Source organism: Podarcis gaigeae (genome assembly GCF_964106915.1).
Source record: "Podarcis gaigeae genome assembly, chromosome: 10".
In the NCBI taxonomy this organism is placed as follows: Eukaryota; Metazoa; Chordata; class Lepidosauria; order Squamata; family Lacertidae; genus Podarcis; species Podarcis gaigeae.
Genome location: NC_139686.1, coordinates 40,572,329 through 40,591,390, shown reverse-complemented (window position 1 = coordinate 40,591,390; position 19,062 = coordinate 40,572,329). Strand labels below are relative to the sequence as shown.

Genomic DNA, 19,062 nt, shown 5'->3' with positions numbered 1-19,062 from the left:
AATGAGTGTTAATTGATCATTCACTATATAATGTATTTTAATGTAGGTTTCACCCCAAGACTTTTGTGAAAAAATGTGGATCAACAATACATATTTTTGGAATTATGAATGCGATGCTCTTTCTGCATATGTAGCGCTGTGCAACAAACATAATATCTGCATTAAGTGGAGAACACCAGATTACTGTTGTAAGTATAGTACTTCTGCTTCTCTCTCCCTGCTACCTCAGCTGCTTCAATTAGGAGAAGAAAATGTCAGCAATTTTGATTTCCCTCTGTGTGTCTGACATGTAGCTCTCCGTTGTCCTGATGGGAAGGAATACCAGTCTTGTGTGCAACCGTGTGCTGCTAAAACATGCCTAAATAAATGGTTCTATGAAGAATCACCCTGTTCCTACTTAAGAGAAGACTGTGTTTGTAAAAATGGAACCATTCTTCACAGAACAGACTCTGATCTCTGCATTCCAGAAGAAAAATGTGGTGAGTAAACCTATAGCTACGTAAGCACATTTACCCACACTAGGCCCAAGCATGCTTGGTTTCTGGTGGGGCAGAGACATGGTTTTTATCTTTGTCATTTATTTATTCAAAGAGCTTGAAATTAATAGACAGCCCAGAGTACCTCCAGCTATTCCCAAATGAGTGCAGCTTGAAAAACTGTGCTCCATCTACAGTCTGCAAAATCACTACCACTGTTTATCCTATGCATGTTGATTCAGAAGTGAATTTCTGAGTAACAGTCCATAGGATTGCAGTCTGTGTTTGTTTTAAAATTTTCATGGCCTGTTTTGTTAGCTTGAAGAGTCATTTATCTGTCAGCTGCTAGAAATAGTATGGTGGGTTGGATGGAACTCATATTGACCCAGTAAGGCAAGTCTTCATTTTCACAATGGTTCATAAAATCACATCAGCTCCTTTAAGTGGACCATGATGAAGTAAATGGTTAATTTGTGTAGAAACATGAACTCTGATGTGCCTAAGTTGCCAGTCAGGAAAACAGATAATTCTATTTTGGTCATAGATATTGAGTAACTAAAAACTCTTTTAAGTTGCACAGTTTTTCAAATGATAGTCTACAAATATGCTCCAGGAAGAAATGTAAGCCCCTTAATTAGAAGTTGTATTTGTACTAATTTTCTGATTTCTAATTGGATATGGTTCATATTTTCTGTCTTTCTGAAGGATGTTATGCTCTCTTTTCATTTATAGCATGTACTGACAATGCAGGGCATCCCCGTTCAGCTGGAGAGGTTTGGAATGGCTCCAAGAAAGGGTGCTGCATGTATATGTGTGTGGAGAATGGGAGCATTATTGCCATAGAGCCTGAATGCAATAAAGAGGCGCCTCCGAGATGCCGGCGAGAGGGTGAAGTGATTATTAATGTGATCGAGGAAGGGGCTTGCTGTCCAAAGAAAGTCTGTGGTAGGTAATGTTTATGAGGTGCTGTATTATTATGTTGAAAGGAATTGATCTGCGTGCTAATAAAATTTGTCAAATTGCTTACAGTTAGAGAAAATGAATAATTCCTCATGGATAAAGCCAGTGCTGAAGTTTTGAAGAGAAAAACAAATGAACATATATTATGGTTCTGACCCCTGCTATAAGCTATAAAAAGGCTCCCCTCTGAGTTGTGGTGGAAATGTCCCATCACCATTCAGCTGAGAAACTGGTGTGGTGGGTGTCTAGAATTAAACACCTATCTGGTTACACCCTGTGATAGGAATGTGGGAGATGGGACTGTGGTTTACACACTTCTCCACAATTAAGGAACATAATTAGGCCATCCAAAAGGCTTGCTCGGATGTGTACAGAAGTGCAAAAAAATGTATAGCACTCTTCTTAGCATCTTTGTGATTCTCCTCTTCAAACTCTGACTTCTCTGTTTCCATTTCATTATGAATGATCATATAGCTGCAGTATCATGGCTGCATGCAGAGGGGTGGCAGGAGGCACTAGCTGAGGAACCCCTAGGGGAAGAGGTCTCAGAGCCAGAGGACTGGTGACAGGACGATGACAAGCAGTCAGAGGGAGAAGACTAGGAGGGGGAGGTGTTGAAAGCTGAAGAGGCAACAGGGTTTAGTGAGCAGGGAGAAGCCGGGGCAGAGAGCAGTGCAGAATCCGATGCTGAAGTGAAGGCTGGAAAAAATGGTAGGCAAGAGGTAGAGCTGAGATAGTCTGCTGTAGAATCCTGGGGGTCTCCTCCTCCTGCTGTGACCAGCTCCCCTTCTTCCTGGTCTCCCAGAACACACAGAGAAATGAAAAGAGCAGAGCAGAGATTGGTTGTGTGCAGACACAGCTTAGGAAACACACTGAAGAGGAGGAGCCTTAGAGAACAGTGGGACCTTCAGTGCTTGCAGCTGCCTCTTTGGGGCAAGACTTCCTGGGATCACTAGGCTTGCACTGTTTTAGCTTCTTTGAAGAAAGAGTTAACTTCACTAACACCGTGTTTTTTAATTACTGACCTACAATCATCTCTGGCTGCTGACACTTAAGTCTTCCTTAACAAATGAAGAAAAACAGATCTGGACATTGACAGGCTGAAAATGTTGACATACTTTGTTCACCTTTGTTTTGTGCAAATAAGACATTATTATTTTTTTCTATCCTGCTTTTGAGAAAAAAGCTCTTCTGTATTTAAAACAATTGACCCATATCCTAATAAATAATAAACCCATATCCTAATAAATAATAAACCAAGGTATTATAATATTAAGCATGACTAATTGTAGGATCATTTTTTTTATTTTTTTATTTGTAGGAAGTGAACAGTTGCTTCAGTATTTGTATCTTCTGGTAAATAGTAGATTTAATAAACAGCCTTGAAGTTATGAACATATGTCATCTTCATGAGACATGGTAGCGTTTGATAGCACTATACTGAATGGGCCAGTCTTTTTATTTTTGTATTCAGAATGCAACATGACTCTATGTGATCCTCTTACTCCAACTTGCAGAAGTGTTGAGAAATTGGTAGTGGTATACGATCCTTTGTCATGCTGTCCTCAGTACCGATGTGGTAAGTATGTATATCCTGCTTTTCTTTCATCTTGGAACACAAGTTGGCATACATGTGATCAGACTGAAAAATTACATCAAGAGATTTGTCATCTATGTATGTGTAGCTCTTCTGAGGATTTAAAAATAACAAGTTTTTACTAGAGAAACTGTTTTGTGTTGTTTTTTAATTCAGAATGTGATCCATCAGCATGTCCCAATGCTTCCCGTCCAGAATGCAGAGAAGACCAATTTCTTGTTGAGGCAAAACAGGAGGATCCTTGCTGTTTTTCTTATTTGTGTGGTAAGGAAGCTTTCCCATGCTGGTAAATCCATGAGTAAGCAGGGGATTCCAGATTATCTACAACTGAAAACGTAAGAGCCCTGCTAGATCAGGCCAATGGCTTATCTAATCCAGCACTGTCTTCCCACCATTTTGTGTCATCAGAAGATGCAGGATATTATGAGTGGAGGAAGATGTCACCCTATCAACTTCTCCACAGTGTTACAATGCATAATTTGTGCCTCTCTATCATGTCCTCCATTATTCGCCTTTTTCTTAAGCTAAAGAGCCCCAAACACTGCAACTGTTACTCACTAAAATAGTTTTGGCAGCTCCTTTATTATTTTAGGTGTAGAGTTTGGTTTTTCAGTTTAGTTACATAAGTTGCCTGTTTTTAAAAGTAAGCTGTAAGTGCAGTCAATTTTAATGGCTGGTTTTCTCCTTAAGGTACAAAAACTGCAGTATTAGAGAGTGATTGGGTCCTAAGTTTAATTTAGGGAAACCCATTTAAATGTGCGTAAACCATTCACAGTAATATATATATGAAGTAGCTATTGTCCCCAAATTTTAAAAAAAGCATAGTATGAATTAGCTCTAAAAAGAAGCTAATCTGGAGCAACTTTGTACAACTGCATAATTGCATAGAATTATTTGGACTTGATTCTCAGAGTAATTTTATTTATATATGGAGTAATTGAATTTGCTCTAATCTAGCACTTCAGATAGCGGGAGATGAGAACCTAGCTGAAGGCATCTAGGCTTCAGCTGAGACTTTTCAAGGCTATGCCATTTTTGAGATAGTTAGATATTCCAAAGCGTTTCAGCTGAAAAAGAAACTTCAGGAAAAAGAGGAACACAAATCTAAATAAAATAAATTTATAAAAGTTGTTTTATACATTTGTATGTCAGTGTAGATTTGAGGTACCTGCAAAATTCATCTGATTTCTCTCAGCTGTACATTGACTGCATCTAGGAATTAAGTACAGATTTGGTGAAATCTACCAGAATGAAGAGTGACCCAATGCTATGGTTCACCTCAAGTTAACATTAGATCTCTACAATACTACAGCTGTATAAGTTTTAACCTACTATTAGGTATTCTTCATTGTTTTCCAGCACTTTTTAATGGCAATAAAGCAGCTTCATATATGTTTTAACCGGATGTTTGATTTATTTTCTCCTGCAGTTTGTGAATCCTGCATTGAACCTATTCCGTTGTGCAATGAAGGGGAAATCCTCACTGTAGATCTTAGCTCCACACATTATTGTTGCCCTCGTTACCACTGTGGTAAGGTCTGCTTTGTTAATATATCTTGGGTTAATATGACTGCTTCTATTACCATTCAATTACTATTGCAGTTACCAGGCAGTGGTATCAGTGTGGGACCTGGCAACTCTTTATTTGTTGATGTTTTATTAATGCTAATCTTTTTTCTTTTTCTTTTTAATTGTGTCACTTCTCTTCCTGCAGTCTGTGATGAGAATCACTGTCACTTACCTCTTCTGAACTGTTCTGCTGAAATGAAGCTGGTGAAGAAGAGAATAGCTGAACAGTGCTGTCCAGACTGGAATTGTGGTATCTGCGTTTTATTTTTATCAATAATTATTTGAATAAGCAACGTAAGGCCACTTTTCCCACTGACTGATCCTTCTCTCTCTGTCCTTCTCTCCTCAGAATGTGACTGTGAAAGTGCTACTATCCCATCTTGTAAAGTGGTAAGACATGTTTGTCTTGGAGGCAGTTTAGTAACATATATAACGCTTCAGCTTTTTAGTGGAGAACAGCAATATCTCAAGGATGATATCAACTCTTTAGCTTCCTCCATAAAGCTAAACATGGTCACACATATTTCAAGCACTGCTATTTCTCATTAACCTGACTAATATTTTTTTTAAAAACAACAACACTTAAGCCATGAAGTGTTAATTATTTGTTCCGAGTCATTGGCTTTATAAATAAGCAAAGGTCGATGGATATTAATGTATTATTATGAATGCATAGTTGGTATTTTGGGGAGGGGTATGTTTGTTTTACTGTTTTTATTCTGGTTTGTTAGCCACCTTGGGTCTCTTTGGAGAAATAGATGGGATGGGGAAAATTAAAATAAATAAAATTAAAAATTTGAAGATTCTTACTTTGAGGCCTTTTTAAAATCTGTTCTACTATCACATTCTGTTCTAACACATGTTCTATATCTGTTCTGCCTTCATCAGTCATAGGGTCATAGGTATGCAGAAACTATATAAGATATGTGAAGGATAAGATTGTGTCTAAGTCTGTGTATGACTTAGTTGGATATCGCCCTATGATTTTAAATATTATCCTGGTTCAGTTTGCTAACACACATTGAAATGTATGAGCCTCTTTATTATCTGCAAGAATGTAGACTTGTTCTGAAACGTATATACACTTTAAATCATGTCGACTTTTGTAATATGTGAGCTTTCAAACAAACCACTTTCCTTCCATTTTTCTAGCTTTGCTTAAACAAATATTTCCCGTGACCTGGAAAATATCTAATTGAAAATCCCTATCTATCACAGTGTGATAAAACGTTGATTTGTCTGTTATACCCTTCCTAAATAATATAAGGGGTGTGGTGCATAGTTCAATGTAGCAGGTGCTTTATTGTGTGCCTAATATTGCCATTAATTCTAAAACCATGACGGTATGAGGAAAGCAAAGAAGTGACCTGATTAAAAATATACAGTGGTACCTCAGGTTACCAATTTAATTCCTTCTGGAAGTCCGTTCTTAACCCAAAACGTTCTTAACACGAGGCACCCATTCCCTACATAGGACTCCTGCAGCCCCAGAAACAGATTGTGTTCATATCCTGGGGCAAAGTTCACAACCCGGAACACCTACTTCCAGGTTTGTGGAGTTCGTAACCCGAAGCGTTCATAAGCAGGACTGTTGTAACCCGAGGTACCACTGTATATTCTGTAGTGTTTTTTAAAGAGGGTCTATGGGGCTGTGACGAGGGAGCAGGGAGGGCATACCCTCTTCTGCTTGGTTTTTTTCCTGAGGAATAAAGAAATCCTCTTGCATGTGCATGTATCTGTGCCAGTTTGTTTATCAGAAGTTAGTTTTCTCTGTCTCATAGATGAAAATGCATGTGCATATATTTGGACACATATGACACCGCAACATCATTTTTCATATCACAGGGAGAAGTTCAGAGAATAGATGGCAACGTTTCTAGCACGTGTGGCTGCTCGCAGTACACCTGTGGTATGTTGTGTGTGTGTGTGTGTGTGTGTGTGTGTGTGTGTAAACACACAATATTATCAAGATCTGTATATATATCCAATATTGTCAATATCTGTTATAATAGATACATACATATGTTTGGCAGCAAACCCCAGGAATCTTCTACTCTTAAATTTCTCACTGAATTCTTGGCATGCAATTAAAGAATTGCATTCAAATGCAATTAAATCAAGAAAGGGGCTACCTGATGGAATAGAAATATTTCATACTCACTAGCTTTATATCAGCTATGTTTCTCAAGGCTATTACATCATACATTGTTGATATGGCAAGATAAATCCTGTTCTTTTTGTATCTGACTTTGAACCAAAAAATAAAATATAAATTTAATTAATTGATATAAACTTAATTAAAATTAGATACAAAGCTACTTCTGTATAGTGTGAAAAGCATGATTGGATAAGCATTGAAGGCCTATTTTTTACTGAAAGCAGAGTCATTCTGGATTTGTAAGTAAAATCGTGATCTGAATTTATTTCCCTCATAACTACAAACATTCCAGGGGATTTAGCAATGATAAACTTGATAGAATTCCAGGATTATGTGGGGTTTTTTTGTTGTTGTGTGTGCACATATAGAAATACATAATTTTTCTGTGTCAGATAGAGGCTCCAATGCTTCTTAAAGGTAGAAAGTTTATAACCTCTTGTACGTTCAACATTTTTAACACAACTATTTCATTTTTTACATTAGAAAAGGATAATGTCTGTGTATTCCAAGAAGTCACCATATTGAGCCCTGGTCAGTCCATGATTCAATATTTGGATGAAGATCATTGCTACATAGCAAGATGTTCGCAGGAAAAAGACCCTAGCACAGGATTTCATGCCATGGATCTGATCGTAGTTAACTGTTCCCAAAAATGTGAAGCTGTAAGTATTGTTACCTCCAGATGCTTTTGGAACTCCCATGATCCCTAGCTAGCAGGACCAGTGGTCAGGGATGATGGGAACTGTAGTCTCAAAACATCTGGAGGGTCGAGGTTGAGGAAGCCTAAACTAATGAGTCGGATTCAATGCTTCCATTCCTTTGATGGAAGCTCCTCCACTTAGTGAAATGAAATATCTGGGTCCAGTACAGTGACTGGGAAAGACTTGTCTGAAGAGAGCCACTGCTAGATGGACCAATGCTCTGGCTGCATTCAGCACAGCTTCCTTTGTTCCTTTGGTGAAATATTGCCAGGAGTGTAGTTAGCTGCTCTAGCACCCATAGCAGCGGGGGTGGGGCAATCTGCCCACAGGGGCAGAGTGATCCACCCATGGGGTGCCGTGGTGATCTGCGAATGGGGGCGCTGTGGTGATCCGCACATGAGGATACTGCGGCGATCCACCCAGGGGGGCGGTGCAGCAAGGCGAGCTGCCCACAGAGTCCGCCTGATGGACGCAAGCCCCACACTGCCGTTTCAGGCAGCGCAGGGCCCCAAGCCACCACATCGCTCCCAGGAGAGACGCATGGCTCGGGCGCCCTGCAGGCCAGGCCCCGCAGTAAGTGCTGACCCCCACGGTGTGCCATTTTCTTACCCCTCCAAGGATGACACCCGGGGTGGACAGCACCACCCACACCCCTCTTCTTACGTCCCTGGATATTGTATATCCACAGATCAACTTTGCCTTCTTGCCAGGTGCTGTAGTCTAAACCACTGAGCCTCTTGGGCTTCCCGATCAAAAGGTTGGCAGTTTGAATCCTAGCCATGGTGTGAGCTCCCATTGCTCTCTCCCAGCTCCTGCCAACCTAGCAGTTTGAAAGCATGTCAGTGCAAGTAGATAAATAGGTCCCATTGTGGTGGGAAGGTAAACGGCATATCTGTGTGCTCTGGTTTCCGCCATGGTGTTTTGTTGTGCCAGAAACAGTTTAGTCATGCTGGCCATATGACCCAGAAAGCTGTCTGTGGACAAATGCCTGTTCTCTCATTCTGAAAGCAAGATAAGTGCTGCAACCCCGTAGTTGCCCTTGACTGGACTTAACCACCCAGGGGTCCTTTTTCACTTTCCATTGAGCAGGATAGTTTTAGGCCTGCATGATAAGACAACTGGAAGAAATCCTTTTTCTTGGAACAGTGGCATCCTTTCTGCACCTCTCTCCTTATTTACTTATCTTAGGGAGAGGCCTCCTGGACTGTGGATAGGAAAGCAAAATCAGATTTAGTGTGTAAATTGCATGAGAAAGCTTTTCCTCTCAGTTGGTCTAAGGGCTGGTGGCAGTAGTTACAAGGTGGCAACATGTTCACAGCAATGACATGGGAACAAAGAAACACACAGAAAACCGTAATATCAACATTTTGCTATCACAACACATTAAATCCATGACATGGTTGTAGTTATTAGTATGTATTTGAAAATAATGCTTTTAATATTATCCTTTTTAAACACAAAATATCTATCTTTTTAACAGCACCAAGTATATGTCCCATCTCCTAGTCAACACGCTTGTTGTGGTTCCTGCATAAATGTGTCCTGTATTTTCTATTCTGGCAATGGGACCTCAGTCATTTATGAAGTAAGTCCTCCGGAAAAGCTGAAAAAAAGAGACTACGTTATCAGAATTCAGACTATGTTGTCTTTAATTTATAAAAATTATTAAATCCTATAGAAGATGTTCCACATATTCCTACTCTTGATTCAAACTTTCTTTGGTTGGAAGCCACCTTGAATATTTGGTGCTTGTGTCCATATGGGCATCATAACAAGCCAGAAAATAGTTAGGGCTGCCACCTGCACAAACTCTTGTAAGTCAGGTGATGTTTGGCACATTTGATCCAAAACACTATAAATAATTGAAAATCTAATGTGTAGGACCTGAACACAATTCAACAGCAGCAGCTCTTTCAGACCTCTTGGTACCAAATTCCTGTTCTAAAATTATGGTCCAGATCTTTATGGGATTTTTCATCCCACAACACTGCCTCCCTTCTTATTTCACACGAGGTAAAAAACAGCATAAACCTTGGATGCTTTCAGGCAACCTGAAATTTCAACAAAATATGGATTTTTAACTTACTCCTGTATTTGCCTTTGTTGTTTGTGTGAGTTACGTTGTAATGGCCATCGCTACAAACAATTAAAAAATCTGACCAAAAAACCCAAACAAACCTGTAAGAGGCCAGAAAGAAGCTATCTCCTCTCAGTTGCACATCCTGCTTTGTAAGTCAGTTTAAACCCGAGTTTCCCCATTTAGATGTCACAGGAAATTAACATGCCATGTATACAAACAGAGGGGCAGGGCAAGGAGGGAGTGGATGGGCACACCATTCACAGACCAACCCTGTTATTATGTGAACTGAGCCAACAATTAAGAATATTGGATGCAAACCACAGCATGATGCCATAATTTGAAGTGGATGTGCAAACTATGTTGCATCTTAACCGTGATTGAGTACAGTCATACCTTGGATCTCAAATGCCTTGGCTCCTGAACAAATCAACTCCGGAATGATCGAAACCCAGAAGTGAGTGTTCCGATTTTCGAATGATTTTTGAAAGCCAAGTGTCCAGCACAGCTTCTGTGGCTTCCAATTGGCTGCAGGATGCTCTTGCAGCCAATCGGAAGCTGTGCCTTGGTTTTCGAATGGTTCTGGGAGTCGAATACACTCCCAGAATGCATTCTGATTGAGAACCAAGGTACCACTGTGTTGCACTGGAACTGAGTAAATCACGGTTAAAGCCGCCTCTACGCCTGCTGCATAGCAAGGTAAGAAGCAAGAGTTCTGCTAAGTTGTTATATATACACTCTCAAGGCAGGGCTCTATAAGCTCAGTTATGACTCTACTCCAGGCATAGGCAAACTCCGTCTCTCCAGATATTTGGGACTACAATTCCCATCATCACTAGCTAACAGGACCAGTGGTCAGGGATGGTGGGAATTGTAGTCCCAAACATCTGGAAGGCCGGAGTTTGCCTATGTCTGCTCTACTCTGTGCCTGGGAATCCCCAAGTGCTGTGAAGGCAACAAACAATGGTGAGTGCTAACAGGAGCTACCCCTCTTGGAAACTGTGGCCTTTGAGAAACAGGAAAGTGTCGTTATTGCAGTGAAGATGGTTAATATGGTGTTCTCAGAAAACATTGATTGTGGTCAGTTCCATAGCCATCAAACCCTAATGTCAAGTAAATGTTCCTGTGGTCTTTTAATTTGTTCTTTTTTCTCCAGAAGAATAACATTTGATCTCTTACTTTATAGGAAGGAAGCACATGGGACTCAAACTGCACTAAATATGAATGCACAAAGACTGCTGGTGGTGCAATAGTGCTTGGCTCCAGTGTGGTTTGCCCACCCTTTAATGAGACTGAGTGCACAAAGGTTTGTAATCCTATACATATTGTATACAAATCAAGAAATATATGAAATAACATTTTTCTCGAGCATGCAATCCGCTTGTAACTGTTTAATATAGAGAAAATGTCTACATTTCAGTGTTTTCATTAATCTTTTTTTCTGAATTACGCCAGACGGCAAATAATATCTCAATTACATAAAGTCTTATTTACATAAATTAAAATGTTGTTATCTGTCCATGAGTCCATGAGCTTTCTGGTGCAAATGTGGGTGGTTCTGCATGAATACTTGTGGATCTGCTTCTTTCATTGAAATGAATACATCAGAACTGATTCTAATCAGTGGATTAGAATAAACGTGGCTAATGCAAAGGCTCACGGTTTTCAGATTTTGTGATTCGCAGTGTGTCTGCTCAGAAGAAAACCCAATTGAGTTAATTGGGACTCACCGTATTTTTTGCTTTATAAGACTCACTTTTCCCCTCCTAAAAAGTAAGGGGAAATGTGTGTGCGTCTTATGGAGCGAATGCAGGCTGCGCAGCTATCACGGAAGCCAGAACAGCAAGAGCGATTGCTGCTTTCACTGTGCAGTGATCCCTCTTGCTGTTCTGGCTTCTGAGATTCAGAATATATTTTTTCTTGTTTGCCTCCTCCAAAAACTTGTGGTCTTGTGGTCTGGTGCGTCTTATAGAGCGAAAAATATGGTACTCCAAGATGAATGTGATAAGGATTGCATGTTAAGGATTCTTAACATGAAAGTTATACTGGAGTGCCAAAGGCAGAGCTGCCATAGGCCCAGAATTTCCCAGACATAGCTGGGATTTGCCCGCCAAAAATTGCGTCTGGGCGGAATTTCTAAAATTTGGAAAAAATGTTCGGGAAAACCCAGCTGTATGGCAACCCATGTCAGAAGTGTAGATTTTGTGGCAAATTTCATATATAAAAAATAGCTCAAAAACTTTTTGAAATATGACAACCCTACCAAAGATTAGTCGTCCCTGGTTTACAAGAGTCATTCAGACTTATCAAGATGTACCTTTGGGCACAGTCTGTTTTGAAATATTCTTTTTTTATTTTCCCAGAATGGAGGCACTATAGAGACATATAATGATGGCTGCTGCAGGATGTGTAAGTGGAACAAAAGCTGCATTCAATGCTAGTTGTATGCTAGTTTGGCTTCAGTTTTGGATAGCTGTGTATGTTTTTCACTCCTTTTAAGTGGGACATGTGGAAATAAAAAGCATGCCATCCCAAATCATGTAATGTATGTGTAGTCTTAACAAATGTCATTGACAAGCCTTGCTTTATATGGCTGCTCACATGGTGATTTTGGTTGTGTGTTTTTTTTTTTGGTTAAACTTTTTTTCTTCTGGAGTATAACCAAATCTCGCCAAATACAGCAGGGGGTGAAACTAAAAGCTACTTGGTATTTTTAATAAATGAGGTTATATATATATTTAGCTATAGCTATAGATATTTGCCTAGATTGTTCCAGAACAATTCATGCACACATGTTTGAAATAAAAGTTCAAAAAAAATAGGGAATTGATTTATAACTTAGTGTGATGGTTGTTTTAGGTTCTCCTGTTCTGTGTTCTCTAGGAATAAATGTTTTTCATCTTTAGTCCAAGTCCATATATAACAAGATATTTAAGTGAGCAAAATTATGCATAAAGAATTTTTAAAAAGAGACAGTTTCCCTTGTAAGAAGTTATGTATCAAATTGTAATGCACAAATGTGAAGCCATTTGCACAAAATATTGTATGGCATATTCCAGTTTCAGAATCCAAAAGGTCTCTCTGACATGAATGAGCACATCTGGATAGTGAAGGACATTGTACACTTGGATTCTCTTTTGACAGTTCCCCCTAGGCTTATTTTGCAGTGACCTAAACATTTCAGAACTTTGATAGCCAGTGGGAACTCAGCAGTGCAATATGACTTTTCACAGGCCTCATTCACATACCACATTAAACCATAGTTCAAAAGCAAACAATGTTTAATGTGAATATGAAGAATATGAACTGTACCAATATGAGGAATTGTAGACATTTTAACTGAGAAGGAAGAACAAACTATCAACACCTGCATGGGCTCTAGTAAGAACAGAATTGGGGGGGATCACAAACAACTCTAAGCGGAGCACTAAAGAAATACAAAACAAGCTACACAGATTGGTGGTTCCTAACATCTTTATGAAGGGAAAGATGTTTGTTCTTTATATTCCTTGGGAAATCTTTCATGCTGCAGTTCACTAAAGCAGACTGAAATGTAGTCAGCCCAACAGGAGATGCATTTGATGATCTCCTAGAAAACCTGCCTCTAACAATTTGCCAAATGTCTTGGGAACTTCTGTTCCATGCAGCTGCCTTTTTGTTTCTTTAGGATCTGGAAAGCACTTATTGCTTGTGCCTGGATCCCCTCCCCCTTTTCCTTTGCATATAGGCCACACCCACACTTCTTTTCATTTGAAAACATAATACTGCCTGAAGGCATGTATCTGCAAACATGTGTTCAGGGCATCTGGTATGGGCCTTGCATATATAATGACTAAAGCCCTAGATATGGCTTTGGCTAAAGAGATCACTATTTTGAGTGATAGACATGAACGGCCTGCACCTGGCCACCACCTTAAATAAGCTAGGCATGGGCTGATCGCAGCCCCTCTGATTGGCTAAGTGGGCACTGCCCACCTTTACCTAGGAGCCCGATGTGGCTGGAGGTGCCAGGTGACCATCACCTTCCCTATCCGTGTCAGAAGATAGTGGCTTCCTCATTCGCACCATGTGGCAATGGCCGCCCACCTGGAGTTCCAGGTGAGCGAATATTTTGAGTGACAGGCATTAGGAAAAATATTAAGGAGAATAATTCTGCTATGTAGATAACCAACGCTGATTAAGCTCTCGATGAAGCCACATCTTTCTCCTTCTCCATTCACTATATGAAGCAGACGAGTTCAGTGTACATGGCTCAATGTATCTTCAGGGTATTATGAAAACTCTGTAGCTTTTGCAGAATTCCATAGTCTTAGGAAAGGCATTGTTATACTTCAGAACCATTGGCTGAAATGGCTTCTAAGAACAAAAAATGCAACAAAATTAAATGCTATTTTACATGCTAATAGAGAATGTTTATATATATATATAAAACTAAAAGCATGTGCTTTCTTTGGTAAAGCAGTTTAAAAGTCAGCTCCAAGTATAGCTTGCAGCTCCTTGGGTTTTAATGGGAACCAATAATCTTCATTTTAACAGGAGAATGATTAAATGCATGCTAAGTGAGTTCATATATTTAATTCTTACCTTGCCAGAGTCATAAGATGCCCCCTAGAATAATTATTTTTAAATCTCTTGTGTGAACATTGTAGTTTTGTTACCCAGGCAAGTCTTAAAGCACAGGTTGTCAATAACTGAGAAAAATAGGAAGACTTTTTTCCTATTTTTCAAAAAGAAAAAAAAAGAGAAATTACAGTTGGCAGTGTAAGAATTAATACAATGTTATTCTTGTAAAAATATGTTTTTATATTACAAAAAAACTTATGTTCCCAATAATTCTGCCAGGTTCTGGACGGGGTGTATTACCCTTTGCCATTAGCCCCGTAGTCTCTACTGATAGTATTAATTGTGAACCAGGTATTACTATTTTTAATAATGTATTTTGTTTCCTTTAAAAATTGTTAAAATGTTAATATTCTTTATAGAGATGTTGTCGATATGCTTCTGTTTCCAGTATTTATTAGATGACATTACACACCTTACTTAGTTCATTGCTTATCACTTTGCAGAATCAGAATATTTGGGCCTTTTTTTTTTTAAGAGAAAATTGTTGAGGCTTTTTCTTTCCTAATTAAAGAGCCACCTTGCTTTGATGGCTGTCACAGTGCTGTGCTAGGAAGCAATTAAGTGGTGACTAAGGGAAAGATGGTACTCTTATTTGTGTTGTGAGGTGGTGGGTGCGGGGGAATTTGTGATATAGACACATGCATCTATTGGCCTAGCTGTGTTCACAAAAGGAGGTATATCATAGAACTGTCTTTTAACATTGAAATAATGCTCCAATTCCCATGGCTGATGGAAGCTCCATGATTGTATTGGCACTCGTGTGGAGATTTAGCTGAGAAGATTTCTGTGAACCAGACCTTCAGTAAGTTAGATTTACTGCATCTGGTGCAGCCTGGCTTTGCTTCTTGATTTTTGTAATGCACATTCAATTTTCAATTCTCATTAGCTTAAGCATCAAATACTAAATGAAAGCCACATTTTTATCCTTGAATCTGCTCAACATATGCAGTGAACATTGGGGTGTTAACAATGGATTCAAAACCTATCTGGAACAATTTGTGATATATATCATGCTTCATCTCTTCCACACAAAATGGATTATATCAGGAATGTTCCTGCATCACAAACTAATACTGAAGAATTTACTCTTAAGTTAACCCTTAACAAATGCTCATTAAAAGGCCATTGTCCATAGAACCATGAGATAGATTTTAGAAATGCAATATGGCTCCTGAGTTCTCATTTTTGAAACCAGTCCTAGAATCACCTAATGAGAGGCTCCCAGAACTTCTGGACTGATATCTAAGCATAAGGATGGTAGGTTGGTGGGAAGGATGAACTGCTCTGGAGCATGTTCAAAAGCACCAACACAAACCTAAAGGCCTCTTTGAATCATGGCCTAATGAATGTTATTTTGAAAATTATATTCCTGGTTTAGCAAGTATATATGAGTAAATGGCAGGTTATTTTATTTTCCATTAGGCAAACGAGATGAAAAGATTTGCCAAAAAGTGACCGTCAGAACAACTATAAGGAAACATGACTGCATAAGTCGGAGCCCTGTAAGTATAAGTGCCTAAAAGGGGGTATTCGGTTGTTGTATAGGGTATATATAGGTATAGGATGATATATTATTATTAATAATAATAATAATAATAATAATAATAATAATAATAATAATAAAGGTTACTTCCTTCTGGTCAGTGTGGGTAATAAAACAAGCCAACCATTAAAACACTCAAGGGTAGTGTGCAAAATAAAGACACACCCACACCTACAGACCAAAATAGGACCCACAACTGCCCTGACATCTGGAAAATATCTCACCCCGGCAATGTCCTCCTACTCATATATGTATTTACAGTTTAATTGCCTCTTCCCTGAGAGAAATGCTGAGCTCTTCTGTTCAGACTCCAGATAAACTGTACACAACGTAATTGCTGACACCAGGCAAAAGCACTGACGTCTATCATTAAATGTCCTCCTACTCTAAACGAAGTGTGCCAATATATAACAGATGCACATAATGTGCTTTAAAAACAAACACCCCCCTTTGTCTTCTCACAACGGGTATGCCTTTGATGTCATACAGAATAAAATCTCTTTAAGAGATCAAGATATAATACCTCTGTTTTGTGAGCTACCAGATAAAAGATAATATATTTCCATGTAAGTATATACAATGGGACGCAGGTGGCGCTGTGGGTTAAAGCCTCAGCGCCTAGGACTTGCCGATCGAAAGGTCGGCGGTTCGAATCCCTGCGGCGGGGTGCGCTCCCGCTGCTCGGTCCCAGCGCCTGCCAACCTAGCAGTTCGAAAGCACCTCCGGGTGCAAGTAGATAAATAGGGACCGCTTACCAGCGGGAAGGTAAACGGCGTTTCCGTGTGCGGCTCTGGCTCGCCAGAGCAGCGATGTCACGCTGGCCACGTGACCCGGAAGTGTCTCCGGACAGCGCTGGCCCCCGGCCTCTTGAGTGAGATGGGCGCACAACCCCAGAGTCTGTCAAGACTGGCCCGTACGGGCAGGGGTACCTTTACCTTTACCTTTATATACAATAAATCGTTTACTATAATGTCTCACAAAATAGAGGCATTACATCTTCCCACCCTTAAGGGGCGGATTTCATTTCTATATGTATATATTAATTACAATGTTTTTGAAGTATAGTTGATATACTGTGGTTATAGAGGTACATTTGCAGTTGCAGCTTAACCAATACAAAGGTTAGGATTGGGCTGAATTCGTTTTTCAAGTTACATGAGTTAATTTTTACAGATAAATGAAACTATCGGAGCAGGGTGCATATTTTTATGGCAAATTTGGCATGTGAGGCGAGTTCTTTAAGCTCTTTTTTCTTCTGCATCTCCTGGGAATGGATGTATCTCCATGTTTGGCTTGAACAAATGCTTTAGATAAATGTTTTGGTAGGTGAATGGAGACAATACCCTGTCAGGTTGTTGAGCAGAGACCTGCTGGGCACAAATCACTTTCTCTTTCTCTCTCATTTGTGTTTGCCTTAGATTGGAGGCACAACAGATGTTTGCTTGAGGGCACATGTGTACTTGTAAGGAGTTGGACTCTGAGCCTCTTACGCTTTAGTTGAGGGATCTATTCCAACTCTGCAATTATGCGATTCTATCTTTCCTGTGAAGTGAGAGGTGGGGAGTGTAACTTCCCCATTCAGCTCTGAAAACAGCCTGTAGCAACCAGGGCTAACTAGTTACCTACAGATAATGTTCTCTTTTTGGGAAGCAGCCCTGTGAAGTCATTAGATGTGGTGTGCACAAAGTAGACATTCACCAAAAAAATTGCTTCCTTCCTCCTCACCCCAAAGCATCAAGTAATGGATGATTTCTTGCTTCTTTCTGTCTCTCTTAACAGATTAATGTGGCTTCTTGTGATGGAAAATGTCCATCTGCCACAATTTTTAATATCAACATTAATAGCCATTTGAGATTCTGTAAATGCTGTCGTGAAAACGGAGTGCAGAATCTCACCGTGCCACTCTACTGCTCAGGAAATGGCACTGAAATCTTGTATGTCATCCAGGAGCCCACAGACTGTTCATGCCAGTGGAATTAAGATTGTCTGGAATCTTACGGAAGACCATAACCAAACAGGCTATTGTATGTTTATTATTGTGTTCAGATTTAATAAATATCTTATTAATATATAAACATATTTTTCATGTTGCATAAATATATTAAAATTGATAGTATTCACTGTTTTAATGCTACAGCAAAATTGTACATGTTAACATATATGCAAGAATTAGTTCATTTTAGTCATCGACTTAACTTCATTTAGATGTGTGAATTAATCAGTTCATGATAATGTTAATCAAGTACACATCCCTAATGATAACTGGAAACCTTTTGTAGCTTATTAGCATGTCTGTTGGTATCACTCATTTATACTTACAATTATTGTAAACATTACACTGTGCAGTAAAATGTTTGCAATAAATTACTGGCAAACTGGTATTCCTTGTTTCAGTTGTGTCTTTCTGTTTGTTTTCTATCTTCCAGCACACTTTACATTTTTTGTGTTCCTTTTGAACATCCCCAGAATCTTGTGGCTACTGTTAAAGTGTATCTGAAAACTACTAATTAATCACTGCTGACATGATTTGATATTTACGGGGTTTAAAAAAGAGCTACAGGTGTTTGTGATATATTCCTTGGATTAAAGTGATACAAAATATATGTATACTTCTGTTAAAAGAAGAAAATGCACCTTTACTTTGGATGGACTGCTATTATTATTTAAACAATTTAAAGATATTATATTACTACTTTGATGAAAATATCTGATAACTTTTTGATATAAATATATGTGATTGTTCTGCAAGAAATACTACAGCTTTGGAATAACCTGTATATTGCCCAATACTTTGACAATAGTATCAGGAGAATTTAAAAATGTGCATTATAATGAAAGTCAAAGAGCATAGTTACTTCTGGAGTTAGTGTCTTATGTAGAATCTGAAAGCTCCTCACTCTGTATTAAAACCAATCTGAGGATTTCAGACAAGCACCTCATCATATTAAATCTTAGTGCAGTCATGAGAAAGAGGTGCTTCACATCCGATGACGCATATTAGATTTGTAGATTAGAGCAAATTCAGATAAACACATGTGAAACTCTGGACTGTGCAAAACTATTTACAGATACAAATCTGCTGATCTAAGCACATCTTGAGAACCATGGGGCATTATGGAATTGTTAACCTACCTGCAACTTCTGAATACTGTGCTTTTTTTACATATCCTATTAAGTAAATAAATATATTTTAAAAGACACTTACTTTACTATGAATTATTCCACTGTGCTTGTGTGTATGAGAGAGAGAGAGAGAGACTGAGAGACAGAGAGACAGAGCTAGAGAGGGAAGGAGGAGGTGCTTTGCAGTCCTGCAGTATGCAAACTCTGACTTTTGGCTCTGGCTCTGCTCAAAGCT

At 39.1% G+C, this 19,062-nt stretch overlaps 1 protein-coding gene across 1 annotated transcript in view; it reads left to right on the top strand.

The window, feature by feature from the left end:
- The window catches only part of OTOGL (otogelin like), a gene marked incomplete at its 5' end in the record, with an annotated part of 83,841 nt that extends 64,933 nt beyond the window's left edge, over positions 1-18,908 (top strand). The window contains 15 exons of the mRNA XM_083699672.1: positions 47-188; positions 294-479; positions 1,209-1,421; positions 2,911-3,015; positions 3,190-3,297; positions 4,463-4,564; positions 4,748-4,852; positions 4,952-4,992; positions 6,448-6,511; positions 7,244-7,422; positions 8,942-9,046; positions 10,725-10,844; positions 11,902-11,947; positions 15,584-15,663; positions 17,484-18,908. Coding sequence (XP_083555798.1) covers positions 47-188; positions 294-479; positions 1,209-1,421; positions 2,911-3,015; positions 3,190-3,297; positions 4,463-4,564; positions 4,748-4,852; positions 4,952-4,992; positions 6,448-6,511; positions 7,244-7,422; positions 8,942-9,046; positions 10,725-10,844; positions 11,902-11,947; positions 15,584-15,663; positions 17,484-17,684 — 1,797 coding nt within the window. The 3' untranslated portion in view covers positions 17,685-18,908. The remainder of the gene's footprint in view (positions 1-46; positions 189-293; positions 480-1,208; positions 1,422-2,910; positions 3,016-3,189; positions 3,298-4,462; positions 4,565-4,747; positions 4,853-4,951; positions 4,993-6,447; positions 6,512-7,243; positions 7,423-8,941; positions 9,047-10,724; positions 10,845-11,901; positions 11,948-15,583; positions 15,664-17,483) is intronic.
- Positions 18,909-19,062: the final 154 nt, after the last annotated feature.